General features: G+C 30.5%; 2 protein-coding genes across 2 annotated transcripts in view; one reads left to right on the top strand and one right to left on the bottom strand.

Moving 5' to 3' along the window:
- Positions 1-19699, bottom strand: part of LOC122513113 (G protein-coupled receptor kinase 5) — a 668663-nt gene that overhangs the window by 453026 nt on the left and 195938 nt on the right. The window lies entirely within an intron of this gene.
- The window catches only part of LOC122513116 (synaptic vesicular amine transporter), an 81235-nt gene that overhangs the window by 59986 nt on the left and 1550 nt on the right, over positions 1-19699 (top strand). Inside the window, exon 6 of the mRNA XM_043629376.1 lies at positions 16856-17177. Within this exon, the coding sequence (XP_043485311.1) occupies positions 16856-17177 (322 nt within the window). The remainder of the gene's footprint in view (positions 1-16855; positions 17178-19699) is intronic.

The raw sequence follows: 19699 nt of genomic DNA, 5'->3' as shown, positions 1-19699 counted from the left end.
CTTAAGTGCCCGTTCTCCCTTCTACCACGCAACCAAAGGTACCCGCTCTCAGAAGAATAAACTTATGAAGGCGAGTGCCCGTGGCTTGCAGCAGTGTTAGGTCAACACGTTATCATTGCTGATCATTGCCAAATAATTCATTAATGTAACATACATGAGATTTTCCTCACTTGTTCCAAATATAGTGATGTGTTCAATTAATTAATATTTCGTAATATTAGTATATTGATATGGACGTGATTGCTATATAATTGTTATATATATGTGTATATATGTATATATATGTATGTATGTACATATATGTAACTTATTGTATCATTGTAATATTATTATAATAATTATATGGTAATTAATGTAATAATAATAATAATAATAATAAAATAAATAATTAATAATATATGGGTGACGATACGTCATAATTATTATAGTGATATATATGTTAGCATTTTAAAAATGCGCGCAATATTTTAATTTCAATTATAATATAAAGACGGAGCTAGTATATAGCTTATAGAATTTTAGGCGGTAAATCAGCACATTATAAGATCAGATTAGATAAGACAAGCGTTGTGATCGGTTCGTAAAGTTGGCAGCTAGCTGCGTAAGACATAAAAGTCGGAATAAAGTTTAAAGTTTTAATTTAATTAATAAACATTGTATTTTAATTTAAATTGAGTTAAGTTTGTTGATTTGATTAACTCCCATCATAACAAATCAGAAGTGGGATAGACAAAAGTGCTGTTGATGTTTAAGATTCCTGTGGATTAAAAAGTGTTTGTGAAGCGAGTCGTCGGCGTGGTTGCACGTGTTCGAAAATTATAAGAGAATTTAGTGTAGTTAAGTGTTTTTCTATATTGTTGCTGTGATTAAAATATGGAGTGAGTTCTGATTCAGTGATGGAAAATGGTGATCGTCAAAGAAGGAGTTTTGAAAGTTTCTATTTAGAAAATTATCGTTCGAATCTCCAAGTGCAAGAAATGGCGACCAGCCAGGAGGACAACTTTGAACAAAAATTGTCCAAAGCATTGAATGAAATTGAGAGGCAAAAACAACGACGAGTCGAGGAGAGACAGCAATATGAAAAACAACTACAGACGAAAGAGATAGCATTCGAGGAAATGCGACGCGCATTTCTTGAACAAGAAACAATTGTGCAGCAAGCTCGCTCACTTACACAAGCTTCAAATCCAAATGGTCAACCAGAGCAAAATTCATCGATTAACACACATGAATTATCATCGGCTCCAAACTATCAAGGAAATAATGGAGAAAACGATTTAACACGAGCACTTACGAATTTGTCCGAGCAGATGGCTATGCAGACAAATCCTGTTTCATTTTTTCCATCAATGCCGGAAGCAATACACGAGTTCCATGGAAATGAAGGACCAGAAGCGGCCAGAGCTTGGATTCGAGAAATTGAAAATATGAAGATTATGAACAATTGGACAGATGCGATGGCTTACAGTATTGTTAAAACAAGATTAAAAAAGGGTGCTTTTAAATGGCTAATTACTAAAAGCGAGACAGTTACAACTTTCAATACATTTGTTGTAGCTTTCAAGTCAACATTCACTTTTGCGTTGACAGCAAGTGAAAAGCTGAAAGAAATGGAACGGCGTGTCCAAGGTTCCAGGGAAGTATTTTTGGATTATTTCTTGGAAAAGGTGTATCTGTGCAATGTTCTGAATTTTACTGTTACCGAAATTCGAAATGAAGTCGCTAGAGGGCTGTGGAGTAAGGATATGGCAAATTATCTAATGGGACGAGAGTATACGACAACGGATGAGATGCTTCGAGATTTAGTGATGATAGAGCGAATGGATATTTCAAGACGAGAAAGGATTGCTGAGGTGCGGAAACAAAATCCTCAACAAAACACCAGATGGAAGGGTCAATCGTCGAGTTCAGCGGATGATAACACTTCAGGGGCGCAGAATAAAACAACAACACCAGGTACTTCAACGAGGTCATCGGAAGAACGTAAGTGTTATAAATGTAATCAAATTGGGCATTTAGCTCGAAATTGTAGAAATGAAAAACAAGAAATAATTTGTTATTTTTGTAAACGTCCGGGGCATATTGCTAGTCGTTGTAATCAACGAGAGAATAATAATGAAAATAAAAGCCCTAAAATCGAAGAAGTAAATATGGTTACGAGTTCAAGTAAAACTAATTTAGGAGATAAATTTATTCGAGAAGTTTTGGTTAATAAAATAAAATTGAAAGCTTTGATTGATATGGGATCTTCAGTGTCAACTATAAAAGCTACGACAGTTTTAGCAGAAGGTTTCGAGATGGAACCGAAAATGTTAAAATTAAGTGGTTTTGGGGAAACAATAATCGAGTCACCCGGGAAAGTTGATGCTATTATCGAATTTGAAAATCTAAAACCCATGAGTTTAGAATTTAGAGTTGTTCCTGATTTTTCTCAGGGTTATGACTTAATTTTGGGACGAAGCTTTACAGAAAATGAAAATATTAGTTACTCGAGAATTGGAAATAATTTATTGTTTGAAAATGTCAAAATTAATCGCGATAAAAATGAGAAACAAAATAATACGAATGTAAAAGAGATAGAAAATCAAGAACTTGAACCCGGAACTGTATATTTTGTAAATGTGGTAGTCGAAAATGTGAATTATGAATGGCCAATTATTAATGTTGGAAATAAACCAGAGCGTATAAATAATAATGATATTTTTAAAAGTATTATGATAATTGAAAGCGACGATGAATCGATGAATGAACTAAACGGAAAAATTTGTGAGAAAGATGTAAACTTGGATGAGTCATTATCAGGTAAACAAAAGAAAGAAGTCGTGTCAATATTGAATGAATTTAGAGGTTGCATTGCTACAAATATAAATGAACTTGGTTGTACAAATAAAATCGAAATGGAGATAGAATTAAAAGCAAATGCAGTACCTTTTCAAGCGAAACCTTATAGGTTAAATAAAAAAGATCGAGAAGCGTTAGATAAAATCATTAGAGAGTATAAAAAAGCAGGTTTGGTTTCGGAAACAAATTCAGAATTTGCGAGTCCAGCATTTTTAGTGAGAAAGAAAAATGGGGATTTAAGAATGGTCATAGATTTTAGACGATTAAATAAAATGACAAAACAGGTTAATTTTCCCATTCCAAATTTGGACGAGCTGTTAGAAGAATTGGGTGACGTAAAATACTTTGTGCTTTTAGATTTGGCAAGTGGCTATTTACAGATGCCATTGACGGAAAGCGCAAAGGAAAAAACGGCTTTTATAACAGAAACCCAAACGGGACATTTTGAGAGAGCAATGTTTGGTCTGGCAAACGCTCCTAGATATTTTGCTAAATTAATGGAAAAGGTTCTGGGAAAAACAAGACGAAATAAAATTGCTTTTACTTTTTTTGATGATACATGTGTGTATGCTAAATCGTGGGATCAATTGTTAATCAATTTGAGGGTTGTTTTAGATCTTTTGAGGGAAGCAAATTTAACATTAAATTTGGAAAAGTGTAAATTTGGAATGAGAAAAGTCGAGTATTTGGGTTTTGAAATTGGCGAAGGTCAAATAAAACCGGGAGAAAGAAAAATAATTGCAATCGAGAATTTTCCGAGACCAAAGACTGTGCACGAAGTACGTAGATTTGTTGGATTGGCGAGCTTTTTTAGAAGATTCGTTCCAAGCTTTGCAAAGATTATAGCACCTATTACAGATTTGCTTAGAAATAATCGTGATTTTGAATGGAAATTAGAACAAGCCGAAGCTTTTGATTTAATTAAACAAAAATTAATTTCGAAACCTGTTCTGAAAATGTTTAATCCAAACGCGTTTAAAACCGAGTTGCACACAGATGCCTCATCAGTGGGCTTAGGTGCTATGATTTTGCAAGCTGATTCTGAGAGTGATAAATTACAGTTGGTTTATGCAATAAGTAGAAAAACAACGGATGTAGAGTCAAAATACCATTCAAGTAGATTGGAATTATTAGCTATCGCGTGGGCTTTAGAAAGATTACGATCGATGATGATTGGTATTCATTTTGTGATTGTTACTGATTGTCAGTGTCTCGTTCATTTGAGTGCGTGGAAAACACAAAATGCACAAATAGCAAGATGGTTAAGTGAAATCTCGGAATATGATTTTGATATTAGACATAGAAGTGGCAGTCAAATGTTACATGTTGACGCTTTGTCAAGGGCACCTGTTGAAAATTCCGAGAATTCAGTTGATCAATCTCAGAATGTCGAAGTCATGATTATAAATACACGCGAAGATGAATTACTTATGTTCCAAAGAACTGATCCAAAGAGTAAAGTTCTAATTGATATTTTGTTAAAAGAAGAGAGTAATCGAACGAATGATGAAAAACAAAAGATTGCTGATTATTGTTTAGAAGATGGTTTATTATTTAAACGTGTAATAATTGATAATAGAATGCGAAAATTATATGTTGTACCGGCGTCAATGAGAAAATCAATTGTAATCAGGTTTCATGATTTGAAAAGTCATTTTGGAGTAGATAAAACTTTTAGTAGTATTTCCGAAAATTATTATTTTCCCAAGATGAAAGCTTATATTAAGTTTCATATAAGAAATTGTTTATCATGTATATTGTCAAAAAGAAAAGCTGGTAAAGTTGAAGGCGAATTACATCCAATTCCGATCGGCAGACAACCCTTTGATGTTGTTCATATGGACCATTTGGGACCTTTTCCAACGACGGGTAGAAAGAATAAATATGTATTTGGCTTGATCGATAACTTGACGAAATATGCGGTTTTAGTGGCTGTCAAAAATGTAAGCGCGAAAGAAACAGTCAAAGCGTGCGAAAAGTATATTAGTCAATTTACAGCTCCGAAACGTTTTGTCACGGACAGAGGAACTTGTTTTACTAGTCAAGAATTTCAAAAACTATGTTCAGATTATGAGATTAAACATACATTAAATTCGAGTCGTCATCCGAAGGCTAACGGATTAATAGAACGCTTAAATCAAACTGTATTACCAATTATGCAAATGGCTGTAGATTCACCTGAACAAAACAATTGGGATAAAAAATTAATTAAAATTCAAAACGATCTAAATTCAAGTGTAAGTCGATCGACTGGCAAAAGTCCATTTGAAACTTTATACGGATTTAAACCGCGCTATGAAATTGATGGTTTACGCGAAATAACAAATGGAAATTTTGATTATAAATTACCGGAAATTGTGCAAACGGAAGTAAAAGAACATCTAGCCATTGAACAAAATAAGTATAAATTGAATTATGATAAAAATAAAAATTTAAACGTAAAATTTGATATCGGGAATATTGTTTACATGAAACGAAATCCAGTTTCAACTGGTTATTCGACTAAATTACAGCCTAGATATTCTGGTCCGTTGGTAATTTTCGAAGTTTTGCCAAGCGATGTATATCGGGTTAAAAAATTAAATGAATCAGGGGATAGAGGATATGAAACGACTGCTCATGTAAGTCAACTTAAATTATGGAAAGGATATGAACAGTTCGATGACTTAGAGTTGAATTTGGAAAATGAATTTGAGGATGGAAATTCGTGTGAGAATATTTGTAAACAAAGTGAAACTGAAAATTGTGATATATTTGTAAAGAGTGATGATGAAGTAAAAGGGAATGAATGTGATAAAGTAAATTTACGAAGTGCAGATAAAATTGTTAATTCAAGACCGAGAAGAGAAAATGTAAAACCACCGAATCGTTATGGTAATTATGTCGCTTATTAAATAGCAATGAAAATGAATGTATTTAATGATTATAATTTTTTATATATGTTTGGAGGGCCAAACAAAAGAAGGATGGCCGAGTGTTAGCATTTTAAAAATGCGCGCAATATTTTAATTTCAATTATAATATAAAGACGGAGCTAGTATATAGCTTATAGAATTTTAGGCGGTAAATCAGCACATTATAAGATCAGATTAGATAAGACAAGCGTTGTGATCGGTTCGTAAAGTTGGCAGCTAGCTGCGTAAGACATAAAAGTCGGAATAAAGTTTAAAGTTTTAATTTAATTAATAAACATTGTATTTTAATTTAAATTGAGTTAAGTTTGTTGATTTGATTAACTCCCATCCTAACATATATATGTATATATATATATATACGTATATATATCTACATGGGTATAAACCATACGGTATAAAAGCGGGATTAATTAATCAAGTAAAATTTCAATCATGGGATAATTATAACAGAAAAAAAAAAAAAAAAAAAAAAACACACAACAAAACGAAACAAAAACAAATAAATAAAATTTTAAATAATAATATAGGTATGGACACAATTAGTATGTGTGCTTTTAATATTACATATATCGAATAGGAATTTCTATAAAATTAAAAATCTAACAGTTTTATCACTTTCACTCATAAAAATAAATACAATAAATAAATAATAATAATAATAAATAAACATTATAGTATTATTAAAACAACACATTACTATTATTCTTAAGGGGTGTTTCAAAGGGTTAAAATTTATTAATCTTGAATTTTATATTTTTTTACACTAAGCAAATTTGTATGATAATTATATCACTCACCGATCGATCATCGGCCAATATCTTGCCGATTACACCCATTGTAACGCTGTAACATCCAAAAGAGAATTCAAGAAGCACCACACCCACTTGACCGCACGTGCACATATTATTAACTTGTCAAACCGACGCGTATCTAAACTATACTAATGAGATTAACGCGATCACGGTCAAGTGCAACCGAATTGAAGCATCCCCACCGCGAAGGTGCGAATGAGTATATTGCATTGGTATGTGTGAACGAATAATAGGAAGAAAGAAAAGAATTATGCGATTTGAACAAACTCGAACTTATTAATTAATTACGACAATTTAATAGTTTTACGTAATTAAATAAACATATATATATATATATATATATATATATATATATATATATCCTTAAATAACCGTGTTGAATCTAAGAGCTGCTAGTTTTCGAGGACGAAAACGGAATTTCCATGGTGGTTTGTTGCGCCAATATTAGCAACATAAAAATTATAAATATAATAACAAAACATATATTAAAAATGTTTAAAAATCATTGAAACAAAAATTTAAATTCATTTTATTTCAAAATAATATTTTACTAAAACTCGCTTCAAGTTAGATTGCAGCAGGTTTAAGATCGCGTTACCATGAGGAATTCCCGAAGTCAGCAAAACGACACTTAGAATACAGTGACTTCACTTGGCAACTCACATCCAAAAGAAATAATATAATTTTATTGTTTCAAAAATAATTTTAATTCACGTAAGATGCAAGCCCTTGAAGTCAACACGGATAATGAAAACGTATAAAGGATTATAGAATTTAAAATTAAATATAATACAATCATTATAATTCAATTAATTATAATTATTGTATTGTAATTATTATGATTTTAAAATTTATAATTAAAATTAATATAATTAAAATAATACCGCATTGTAATAGACGGGCATCGTGCGAAGAAAACAAAGGTTGTGTTCAACGACGAAGCGCTCTCTCTCGCTCTAACGGAATGTTCGCGACTCTTTACTCCTATAGCCACAAATGCACGGCGGGTTCTCGCTCGCTCTCATTTAAAATTTAACATAGAATACATACATACCCCGGGATCTTTATGAAATACGCATTCGCTTATGTTCCTATACCTATCCTCTCTTTACCCATTACACTTCCCAGACCTACAAGCTATGCTGCCATGCTAACACCAAGCATGTGCATTTCTTTTGATATCTAAACAACTGATCAATTCCAGATCAATATTGGGACAATTGATTTAATGTTGGAATTGTAGTAACCTTTAAAGGGTTACAACATAGAATGGAATTTCTATTTTTTGAAATGTCCATTATTTCCAACTTACATTAATCCTATTTTCAGAGATTGATAAAAAAAAAAGAAAAAAAAATAATAATAATAATAATAATAATAATAATAACAAATAGACAAATTAATATTTGTTTCCAAAATTGAAAGAATATTTAAAATGTTCTTTCCTAAGCATAAAAGAAAAGGAATGCATTTCAACATAATGCACCTGCAAAATTGCAAATTCAGCAATTTCGGCATAGCAACAGGTCCAACGCCCTGTCCCCACCTTTCCACATTCTTTCCGGAAGCAAACTATAAAAACACATTAATTACCCATCTAAATTGAACAGTACGGTCTCTACTCGCGAATAAGCGTGTACGATTAAAAATCCCAGGCAGTCTCCCGTCCGGTAACTAGGACACTTTATTGTTTGTATTGTCATACCTACAATATTGTTCGGACGAAAATAAAATCCAACTTACTCCGAAGTCCGCGGAGGCAGCCTAGAAGCCGAATCAGTGAAGATATATTTTATCTTGTTGAAAGACCGGCCGGATCCGCGAAATTTCCGCGTCCGCCCTGTGTTTGGTGGTTTAGGAGTTAGAATAAGAGACAATTTGTGAAAATTTGTTTAGCGCCCGTTGACGAGTGCGACGGTAGTTTTTAAGTGCGAACGCCAGGACGGTAAGTACCAATGTATCGTTCCAGGCCAATTAAATCCATTTTCTACCTTTCCTAAAAATTGTACGAGGGGCAGATAATTCGAGTCAATTTAAATTTAATAAATAACTGTATAACTGATATATTTTAACTGTTTTAAATTTCTTTATTCCTTCTTGAGATCTGATAGGGTAGATTTTCCGAATTTTCTAGGAGAATCTCAGCTTCGTGGATATAAATCGAATCCCATAATAATAAACAAGACCTTTAGTCTTGTCAGTTTGAACTTCCGAGAATCTTAAAAATAGGACCAACTTAAAAGTCTACTTTAATTTTAACAATTAATAAATTATCAATTGTTTTAAATATTAAATATTTTTCTGGTTCGTAACAGTGCTAACTTTTTAATTTTATAATATAGAAATATGAAAAATTTTACCTTTAATATTGAGTGTTTCATGATTTTCAGTGATTTTAATCACTTATTTCCTCTCAGGTGCAAGACTAAAAAATCCAATTTTTGTCTTAATATTTAAGTTTGACCTTCTTTTCCACTCTATTAAATTTTCGTGATGGAGAACGAGCTACTTTTCAGTTTAAATTTAGTTTAAAAAATCTGCTGAAAAAACGAATTTGTTGGTTAAAATGCAAGTAGATTTTTGCATGACTATTGAGATAGCCAACTTCAGTGTTATAAAATTACCTGAATTTTAACCAACAAACTCGCTTTTGGAAGCAGATTTTTTAAACATGAATAAAACTACAAAGTAGCTCGTTCTCCACCACCAAAATTTAATAGAATAGAAAAGAAGTTCAAACTTAAATATTAAGACAAAAATTGGATTTTTTAGTCTTGCACCTGAGAAGAAATAAGTAATTAAAATCAATGAAAATCATGAAACACTCAATAATAAAGGTAAAATTTTTCATATTTCTATATTATAAAATTAAAAAGTTAGCACATATTATGAAAGTACATTGAAAATACTTTACATTAAGTAGTAATAAATTTTTTAATATTTATAAACTTTTTAGAAAAATGTAATTAAAATGTAGTGACTTTTGACATTTCATAGGTAAATTTTGAAATCAATTTTTATCTATTATTTTGGGTATGTTTACATAATAATCTATTTATACAAGTAAATTAGCTCATTTTTAGCAAATATCAATCAAGAAATTTGCATTATCTAAAGTATTTCCATGCTTTTTTATTAAATTTTCATAACTGTCAATCTAACCTTTTTTCTGTGCAACACAACTTAAAAATTATAATTCTAAGTTAAATTCAAAAAATTTTATAAAATAAATTCTTAAAAATGAATTTTATGGATATTAAACATCATTTTTACAAATTATGAGATTTTTTTAAAAATAGGCCGCAACGGCTTCAGGTGAAATATAATGGACTGACCCTTTGGAATTTTAATTTTGCAAAAAAACGTTTTATGCCCATAACTTTAAAAAAATGTTCGGACACCTATATTTATAGGTATATTTACTATAAAAAAACATTTGTTTTTCTATAATTTTGTTACGTCAAATAAACAAGAAACCTTTTTAAATATTCCTAACGTTCCTCGTTTTAAATTAGTTTCATAAATGAATCTAATTTGGGATGAGGATAAGTCAATGAGCCTACTAAATGTACTGAGAGAATAATTTATTTAAAAAACAACAAGAAAAAAAAGAATTGACAAAATACAATGAGTACAATTGAGTTTAGAAAATCTTACTTTTAAAGAATAACGATTACTGGTGTTGTATGAACTGGTGGTTGTATCTGGTTTTCCGATCTCCAATAGTGTTGAGGGCTAGACGCAATGGGGGCTGTGTCAGTTGTCCTTAATGGTTGAGTGTTGATCCTCTTGTTTACACTAATGAGATAGTGTATTGTATTTTGAAAATATCTGCTTTCTTCCAGACAGTTGTCGCCTCTTGAACAAATTTCGATGCTTCGAAATTTCTAATACTTCAATAAAAGATTTGTTGAAACTTGGAACTGCGTTTGAATATTATACTTTCGTTGATACTTGGGTTTATTTCCAATTTAATATATTTTTGGAAATTATTAAGTTGTACTTTAAATCACTGATTCGAACGTCGTTTCAAAAATAAAACTTGAAGATGTAATTCACTCGTTGATGATATACCCTTTACACTAGAGCAATACTAGATCGATGTGTTCAGGTTGATTCCCAAAAAATTACTCTCTCTACTGAAGATGTTATGAGGTTGGCTTTCAAATTATTACTCTCTGCTTTAATGAAACTGCTTGCCCTTTTTATATTGAATTTTCATAACTGTAATGATGCCGAAAAATTGTACACGTGCTAAAATTTGTTTCTCCTTGTGCTAGTTAATAGCGAAAGAATTTCTCTATGCGTTGTCGATATTTCTTCCAGGAGATTGTACGCATCGCCTTTCATTAAGTTTCTCGGCGTTTGTTGTTCACCTGAACTTCTCGGGGTTTGCTGCTTTTCCTTTCTTTCGTCCGGCCTATGTTTTAGAAGTTTGTCGAATTGTCGCTTCATCGTTATTCTTTTTACATGAGTATTAATATTACTTTCCTTTCTTGGATTGTTATAGTTTCAAAATACATAGTAAAATATGCAAATAATATATGACAATAGAATACAATATTAAAATAGAAAAATGTATTAAATATAATACTAAAATAGAAATGTGTATAAATGATAATTACAATATTTTAATAGAGAAATATACTGAATATAATGCAATAATTAAAATATAGATTATAAGAGTTAAAAATATATAAGGTAAATACAATATATTATAAGAACACACATACATTAGTAATATAATTTATAGAGTAATAGGTTACGGACGTAACAATTTTGTAGAGTTTTTTAGACGCATCTTTTGAGCTTTAATTGAACCTTTTTCGTCCATATTAACCGGAGAGATTAAACTTTTAAAAATCAAAAATTTTGGAAAATAAGACTTTCTTGAAAATTTTGTTGAAAAATGTAGAAGAACACTACCGTCGGGAATTATTATCGGTACGACTGCACGCGCACGGCCCAAAAACATACCAATCTTTAAATCATGATTTTTGTGTAAATACAAATGTCAGAAAATTAACAAATATACTATTCGAAAGATTAGTAAATTCTACGATTAATGATACATAACTGAAAATTTTAATAATTTATACAAAGATTGCAGCAATCGACAAATTTGCCAAAAAAATTTAAATCAAAATTTTTTTGGAAATTTTTTCAACCTCTGCACATTTTTTAAAAATTGTAGAAAAAATTTGAAACCTATATAGATGTGATCATTTAAGTCTCATCTTTAATTTAAGACCAAAAGATTTTAAAAATCTTAATCGGTTAGCCAGTGCGCGTGCAGCCGTACCGATAATTCCCGACGGTAGTGTAACTTTAAAATTATCGTTATCAACTTGTAGAGCATTAAAAAACGCTTCGATTGACCTATTTTTGAACCTAATTCGATAATAAATTTCGAAAATATTAGTATTTTAAAAACCAAGAATTGTGGAAAATGACATTTTCTCAACTTTTTTGTTTGAAAATTTTTGTTTAACTTTTAAACTATTATAAGGGTGACTTTCACGTAACTGTGCAATTTCAAAATCAGTTTTAAAAGAAAAAATTTTTTTTTTAATGTTAAACATCAGTTTTCCTCATCATTAGGGCATAATATAGTTGTAATTTGAACGGTTTTACTACAGCTATAATTATAAAAAAATTATAACAAATTTTCAAAAATTGGCTGCCACGGAGCTGACCACCCTATGCATTGAATTATACTGCTGTCAACTGGGGTTTTTTTTTGTACGAGGTATATTTAATAAATAAAATTATTAAAAAGAACTTCTTTGTCAAAAAACCATAAATAAGTTAATTAAAATCCTTAAAACGATTAAAACTTCAACCGGTGAGTAACATAACGGCAAAAAATTAACTTTAATTAATATTTATAAGTTTTTCAAATTAGTTTTAAAACTATTTCTCTCGTTTCTCTAATAACTTGAAAAGCGTATTAGATATTAAATTGTTATTTATTTAACCATAAAATATTAATTTCAAGTTTTTGACAAATATCATATTCAAAACGTTTAAAAAAGCTCCTATTGAAATGATGAAGTTATTTACATGTGTTTAAATGATAGTATTATATATTATCATAATGTATTATTGTAAAATGTGTATTTAAAAAGAAAAAGTGTTATTTATTTTCTGAGTAATATAAAATTTGAAGAAAGGTTGTTAATTTTTAATAAATCATGATTTTAGCAAAATATTAGTGTTTTTTTACATTTTGTTGTATACCTAATATTTACAACATTTTTTTTTAATATCTCCTTTTTTTTTAATTTACTCTGAAATATCTACACAAAAGATTTAATGAAGAAGAAAGGTTCAAAAAAATGTTTACGTAACATTATACAAAGACAAAGTTCGATGCACAAAGTAGCCCCATCTCGGGGTCTATTTTGTGCACAACTTTTAATGACTACAACTCCGACAAAAAAATTTATTTTATTGCCTAACTCATAGGAAACCTTCAGAAGGAAGTCCATAACATATGTCAAAAGTTTATTTTCTTTTAATTCTGAATTTGAATAAAGCATTGAGTTAAAAAAAGCATTTTAATGCACAAAATAGCCCCTGAAAAAATATTTACTATCAGCTTGACATAACGAGATAATTTCATTTACATAATATTATGAAATTAGCGCATAAAACTAATTTCAGAAAAGTATTCACCAATAAGAGCGTTACGATCAACAGTAATACTGTGCTTCTGCTTCCCGATTGAAAAAGTCTGTCTGGATTTTCCACATGGAAATTTACGCATAAATCCATGCGGAGATTTGAAATAATTCACATGGAAATCCACATAGAAATTTTATATTTTTTCGATTTTTAAATATTTTTAGAAATAAACATCAAATTCGAATTCTGAGAGCATTTTTAAAGAGGTTTTAGTTCAAATTTTGTGTTTGTTAAGAATATAAAAAAATCCATGCGGAAATCCACATGTCAATCCATGCTGCTTTCATGTGGATAGTTTCAAATCTCCATATGGATTTCTACCTGAAAAGTCCATGGGAAAATCCAGACGATTTTTTTCAGCTGGATTGGTTGACATAAAGACATTTTAAATTAAGCACCAAAAGTAAAGGCTTTTTTCGAATATTAAGGTATTTTTTAATGATAATGAGTCAACGGTTGCCGAAGCACTGAAATATAAAAGGACACAACTATGTCTGTCCTCTTCTATAATATGTGTTGTTGTATCAACTGTTGATCAATGAATTTGCACCTTCACACTGTACACCACAGGCGCCACGGAACTGACATTTTATGTGACACCACGGAGCTGACATTTGACATTTAAACTAACCTAACTCCGACAATTTTGCAAAATAAATCTTTTCTTTGGGCAGATAATTTGTTTCTAATATAATCTTCAAAACAATCGTAATAATTACCACCTCTTTTTTTGTGAACTTCACATTTTTACAAAGAAAATTGTTTTTAAGTGTAGAACTTCCAATTTTAGAACTTTTTTTTACTAATATTTGTTGCTAATGGATCTTATTGTAGATTGTAATTCTTAGACAACATTAAAATGTGCCATAAACACTTAAATTATAGGGAAAAAATCTTATTACAAAATTGAAAAAATTTGTGGCCAAAACTATTTTACATTTTATAACTTTATAAGAAGTATTAGAAGATGTATTATATGCACAAATTGTAAAAAAAAAAAAAAATTACATTTTATAACTTTATAAGAAGTATTAGAAGATGCATTATATGCACAAATTGTTCACCTATATACACAATTCCCCAGGCAGAAAAGTTGGAGGTGTGCCAGCACTAACGACCGGCATGGTATCAAACCGGTTGTAAAGTCGGACTAATGCCGGTGCCGGCAAAAAGGTACCGGGCCGGATATGAAATAAATACCGGCCCAGTACCGGCCCGGTGGTAAATGTGGATTTGTACCGGTACTGGTAGTGTGTACCGGGCCGGTTGATTAAAAATATCTGGCCCAGCACCGGCCCGGTACTATAATTTACTTCTGTTTTTATACCGCCGAAGAAGATTTGCCGGTGATAATTTTTTTACCGGCCCAGCACCGGCCCGGTACTGTCATTTCGCTCTGTCTTATACCACCGAAGGAGATTTGCCGGTGTAAATATTTTTACCGGCATAGCACCGGCCCGGTACTGTCATTTCGCTCTGTCTTATACCGCCGAAGGAGATTTGCCGGTGATAATATTTTTACCGGCCCAGCACCGGCCGAGCACAAAAATTTACTTAGTACTTTCTACTGGCACATAAGTTTTACCGACAAAAATATTATTATAGGCCCAGTGTCATCCCGGTTGTTTGCTAATGTTAAACTAGCAGAAAAAGAATTAAAGAAGAGAAAAAAATTTGAAAATTAATTTATTAATTTAATTACTTAGTTATGCCGGAAATTATATTAATACCGGGTAGGTTGTTTATTGGTGCATGCCAGGTATCTAGCCGGTGAATAGGGTGGTTATTATTATTTATAATTACTATTTTTATTTATTTATAATAATTTAAATTAAATTATAATAAATTAAAAAATACAAATACTGGCCCGGTACCGCACCGGTTGAATATTAGTGCCGGCCCGGTACTGCTGCCAGCTGTAATGTCGGTTGGACTTTATAAGCTCACTTTGCATTTACTTTTCATATGCAAGTTTAGGTTAGCGGATGTGGTGTCGACTTTGCAGCCTCAGGGTCCTGTGTTCAACTCCTCGAGTCTTCAGATTTTTCTATAATTGTTTATGTTTCTCTGTTTCAGCATTTAATTTATTTACTGTTTCCAATTTAAAATTAATAATAACATTGATAATAATAATAATAATTAAACAATTAATCAGACTGACATGTAATTTTTTTAACCGGCCCGGTACCACACCGGTTGTTTTTTAGTGCCGGCTAGGTACTGTGTCAGATATTCATCAGTGCCGGCCCGGTACGGTTGCCGGATACCTACCGAAGTTATCATCCGGCAATTTACCGGTACTGCGCCGGTGGAATGAACACACTTTTGCCGGTACTGGACCAGTACCTAGCTGGTTGTGCAGCCGGTAATAAACCGGCACTAAATGCCTTCCAACAATAACCGGGCCAGTACCGCCCCGGTGGATTATTCGGTACCGGCCCGGTACGTATGCCGGATACCTGCCGCAGTTATCATCCGGCAATTTGCCGGTACCGAGACGGTAAAAATTACGGTCTTATGCCGGTACCGCCCCGGCACTTATAATCCGCCGTTTGTACCGGGCCGGTACCATCCCGGTCGTCAATTTCTACCTGGGTCATATTATAAAAATGCTCGTTTCCAGTTTCGACGTTTTCAGTAAAATTTATGAATTTTAACTTAAAATTTTAAAAAACGGACACGCCACGGAGCTGGCATTTTGGAGGGAATTCTACAATTTATAAAAAATTATAAGATCTATTTGTACATATTTGTGGTTGCGAATAGGTTTTATATATACCTGTAAAATGTATCAACACCCAAGTAAAAATTTTTTATTTTGAATGTGTTTTCTGTGACGCCGCCAAATATTACAGTTACGTGAAAATCACCCATAACTATCTTGTAGGGTATTTAAAAATACATTGATTGACCCAAGATTTAGTCACTTTTACCATATTTATAAAAAGTTATTCATATATTTCTATTATTATTATCTCTATGAGGAAGCAAAGTGTTCATGAAATGAGCACCAAAATTAAAAAAATATATACAACTTGGCAGCGGTTTTTTTATTTAATTGTTTAAGAGTAAAAAATTATCAAAATAAACATTGTACCGTAAAACCCCAAAACTTTCACCCCCTCCCCCTCGGAAAATATTATGGACTAAGTGAAAAAATATTTTCACCAAAAATTACTATTTATTAGTACTACAAAAGCCCCAAGTTTAGAAAATTATTTGTTATCTTCATCACTTCCCGTGGAATCGCTCATATGTGTATAGTAAACAAATATATATAATAAACTACACACCATAAATAAAAAATCAACAGCTTTAAAAGTATTTTGACAATGTAATACAACCTAAGTCATTTCTACCCTGAATCCGTAAAAAATACTTAAATTTATTCTAACATTTTTGTTTTATTTCCTATACATAAGAACCCAAAATTTTTAAGAAGGATATAAAATACAAGTAATAATACGGAGAGAAAAACCCTCTTCCGTTAAGAATTTTGCTTTTGATACCATTTAAAGGAATCCGCTAAAATGAATTTAAAATGAATTGCATTTTTATGATGCACTTATATTTTAAAATATTATGTTTACTTGTTTTCAGAAATGGCAATTGGGAACAGTCTTCATTCCGGACAGTGTTGGTTACCTAATTGGAACAAATTTTTTTGGAATGATCGCCTATCACTATGGTCGTTGTAAAATAGCTGTTCTGGCAATGATTGTTGTTGGCATTAGTGCTACTTTGGTCCCAACGGCTACTACAATGTCACAACTCATTATTCCCCATTTAGGCATGGGGTTGGGTATTGGAGTAGCAGACGCTGCTTTGGTCCCTTTATTAGCCAGCCTGGTTGATCAAAGTGGCAATTATGGTCTAGTTTACTCCATCCAACAAGCAGCAGTCAGCCTGGCTTACTCACTGGGTAGGTTGTTGTATTATGAAATACGTGTTTATATCAAACTATACAACCCGAACATGTAAATTGCACGGTTTAATCTCTCGCATATCATATCTCTCATGTAATTCACCATTATATTCTCAATTTTCAAGTAACGAAACAAAAAATAACGTATTTTCGCAATGAAAATTCAAATTTTATAATGAAAAAGGCTGCTATTAAAAAAGTATTTTTGTCGTTTTTCTTATTGAATTCAAAAGTTTTATTAAATAACATACAAATTTATTAAATGGCAGTAATATTTTTATTTGTCCAAACTGCAATATAACCGAATAATATTAATTTAATAGAAATTTAATTAGACAGAACCATCATTTCACTGAATTTTAACTTGACTGACAATTTGTCCAAATTGTCATTCAACCAAATTGGTACTATGAACTAAATTGTCATTTAATAAAACAATTAATTAACTCAACAAATATTTAATCAACTCGTTATTTGACTGTTTGTTATAATAATTGTCAAACTGTTTCACCAAATTCTTAAAAAATTTGATTATTTTCAATGAAATTAAACAAAATTTTTAAAAAATATTTTTTATTTTAATACAATACTTTTAACATAATTTAGAATATTTCAATCATTTAAACATTTTTCAAATCAAATATTTTTAAAAATAAAAAAATATTTTTCGAAATTTTAAATAAAATAATTAAAAATTTAAATAACTTTTTAAAATAAATATTTAAATCGTTATTATTTCTTTTTTTGCAACTAGGGGAGACTAGGTGCAGTTGTTACAATTTTGATAAAATCAGTTACAGTGATTAGAGTTTAACTCCAATTTGTTTGGTCATATAATTAAATCAAAGGTATATTATCTAGTTTTTGAGTGACAGCCTGTAAATTGTAACAACTGCACAAAGTGAATGTCGGTTGTTACAATAACAAGAATCATCTATAACATTTCTAAATTGAAGACAAATAATTTCTTATAACAACTTTTATTAATTATTCATAATTTTTGACTCAACGTAATAGTGCGTGACAGTGTCATAGAGATGGCAGGACTAATATTGTTTCGAATTTTTTAAAAAATATCCGTTCTCATCATCACTTGTAACAACTGCACAACAGGTACATTTTTTACAATAAATTACTTTATTAAAAAAGTATACACTAAATGTGAACAACCAAGGCAGTTTGTTAAAGCTAAATCCTCATAGAATTAATATTAAGGTCTATTAGTTATTTAAAAAATATCTACCAGAGAAATATTTACTTTTGGCCTCTAAAAACCAATGTGCCTATTTTTTTTCTTGTAAAGCTTGCATATAATTTTTAAACATAGTGCAGCAAGTTCGTACATAAAAACTAAACATTTTTCCCTTTGGAACCCCATCTCTATACACTGTTTTTGAGATATTCCATTTGTAACAACTGCACAGCGTAACAACCGCACCTAGTCTCCCCTATAGCTCTTTAAATATTCAATTAAGAATTAAAATACTATTAAAATTCAATTATATTTCATATTTAACTAAAATTTTATGCTAGATCAATTTTTTAAAATGATTTTTAGAAACTTCATCAAGTCTTCAACTAATAACAATGAATTCAATTAAATCAGAGTCTAAAATTCAATTATTCTTAAAATTTTTAAATATATAAATAACATGCGTTCAAAAATCAATTAGGTACTTAAAGAATTTTTAAGTTAATTGTTTTTGCTTCTTATAAGGAAGCTTTGCATTCGTGACGATTTTCAATATCGGCTCATTTTCATCTATAACATATGTATATTCAATTCTGAGCAAATGTCCAGATGTATGTGTGTGTGTATGTGTGTGTGTGTATGTCACAAAAATTGTGTACAAATTATCTCAAACAAATTTTGATGGATTGTCTTGAAATTTTGCAGGTTTATTGCAGTCATTAATACCTAAAATCTGACACAAAGATTTTCAAAAATATCTAAAAAAGAAATTTTTATACAATTTTTTTAAAATTAAAAAAAAATTTTTTTTTGTATTTTTGTAAATAATTTTTTTTATTTGTTAATATTTTAATTAATTATTCTCAAAATTACATTCCTGACAAGAAAACGAATCGATTGATGTATACAAAGTATATTTTTTATCAAAATTTATAAAATTAATAGAAATTTTTCTTTTTCACAAAAAATTCAAATTTTGTATTTTTTCATAATTTATTTAATATTAATATTTTTAAATAATTATTCTATTATAAAAAAAGAAGCAATTTGCATATGAAATAGAGGTGTGCATTTAATCGAGTCGAACCGAACATTAATCGACTCGACAACAGAAAATTCGAATCATTTCGAATTGCAAAAGTTTGCAAACCGCAATATAATTACATTTAATTTATGAATATATCTCGCTGCATCAAAAAGAAATTTCCTTAAGAAGAATGTATGCTTTGATTGTTATGCTTTTGAAAAATCATAATTTGGTTTTCATGGAGATTTGTACCTAAAATGAAGTAATGAATATATTATTAACTTTAGTAAATATTTTATA

The sequence above is a fragment of the Leptopilina heterotoma genome, unplaced genomic scaffold (genome assembly GCF_015476425.1).
Source record: "Leptopilina heterotoma isolate Lh14 unplaced genomic scaffold, ASM1547642v1 Lhet_134, whole genome shotgun sequence".
Taxonomy (NCBI): domain Eukaryota; kingdom Metazoa; phylum Arthropoda; class Insecta; order Hymenoptera; family Figitidae; genus Leptopilina; species Leptopilina heterotoma.
The sequence above is the reverse complement of the archived record's forward strand: the minus strand, read 5'-3'. Positions and strand labels throughout refer to the sequence as shown.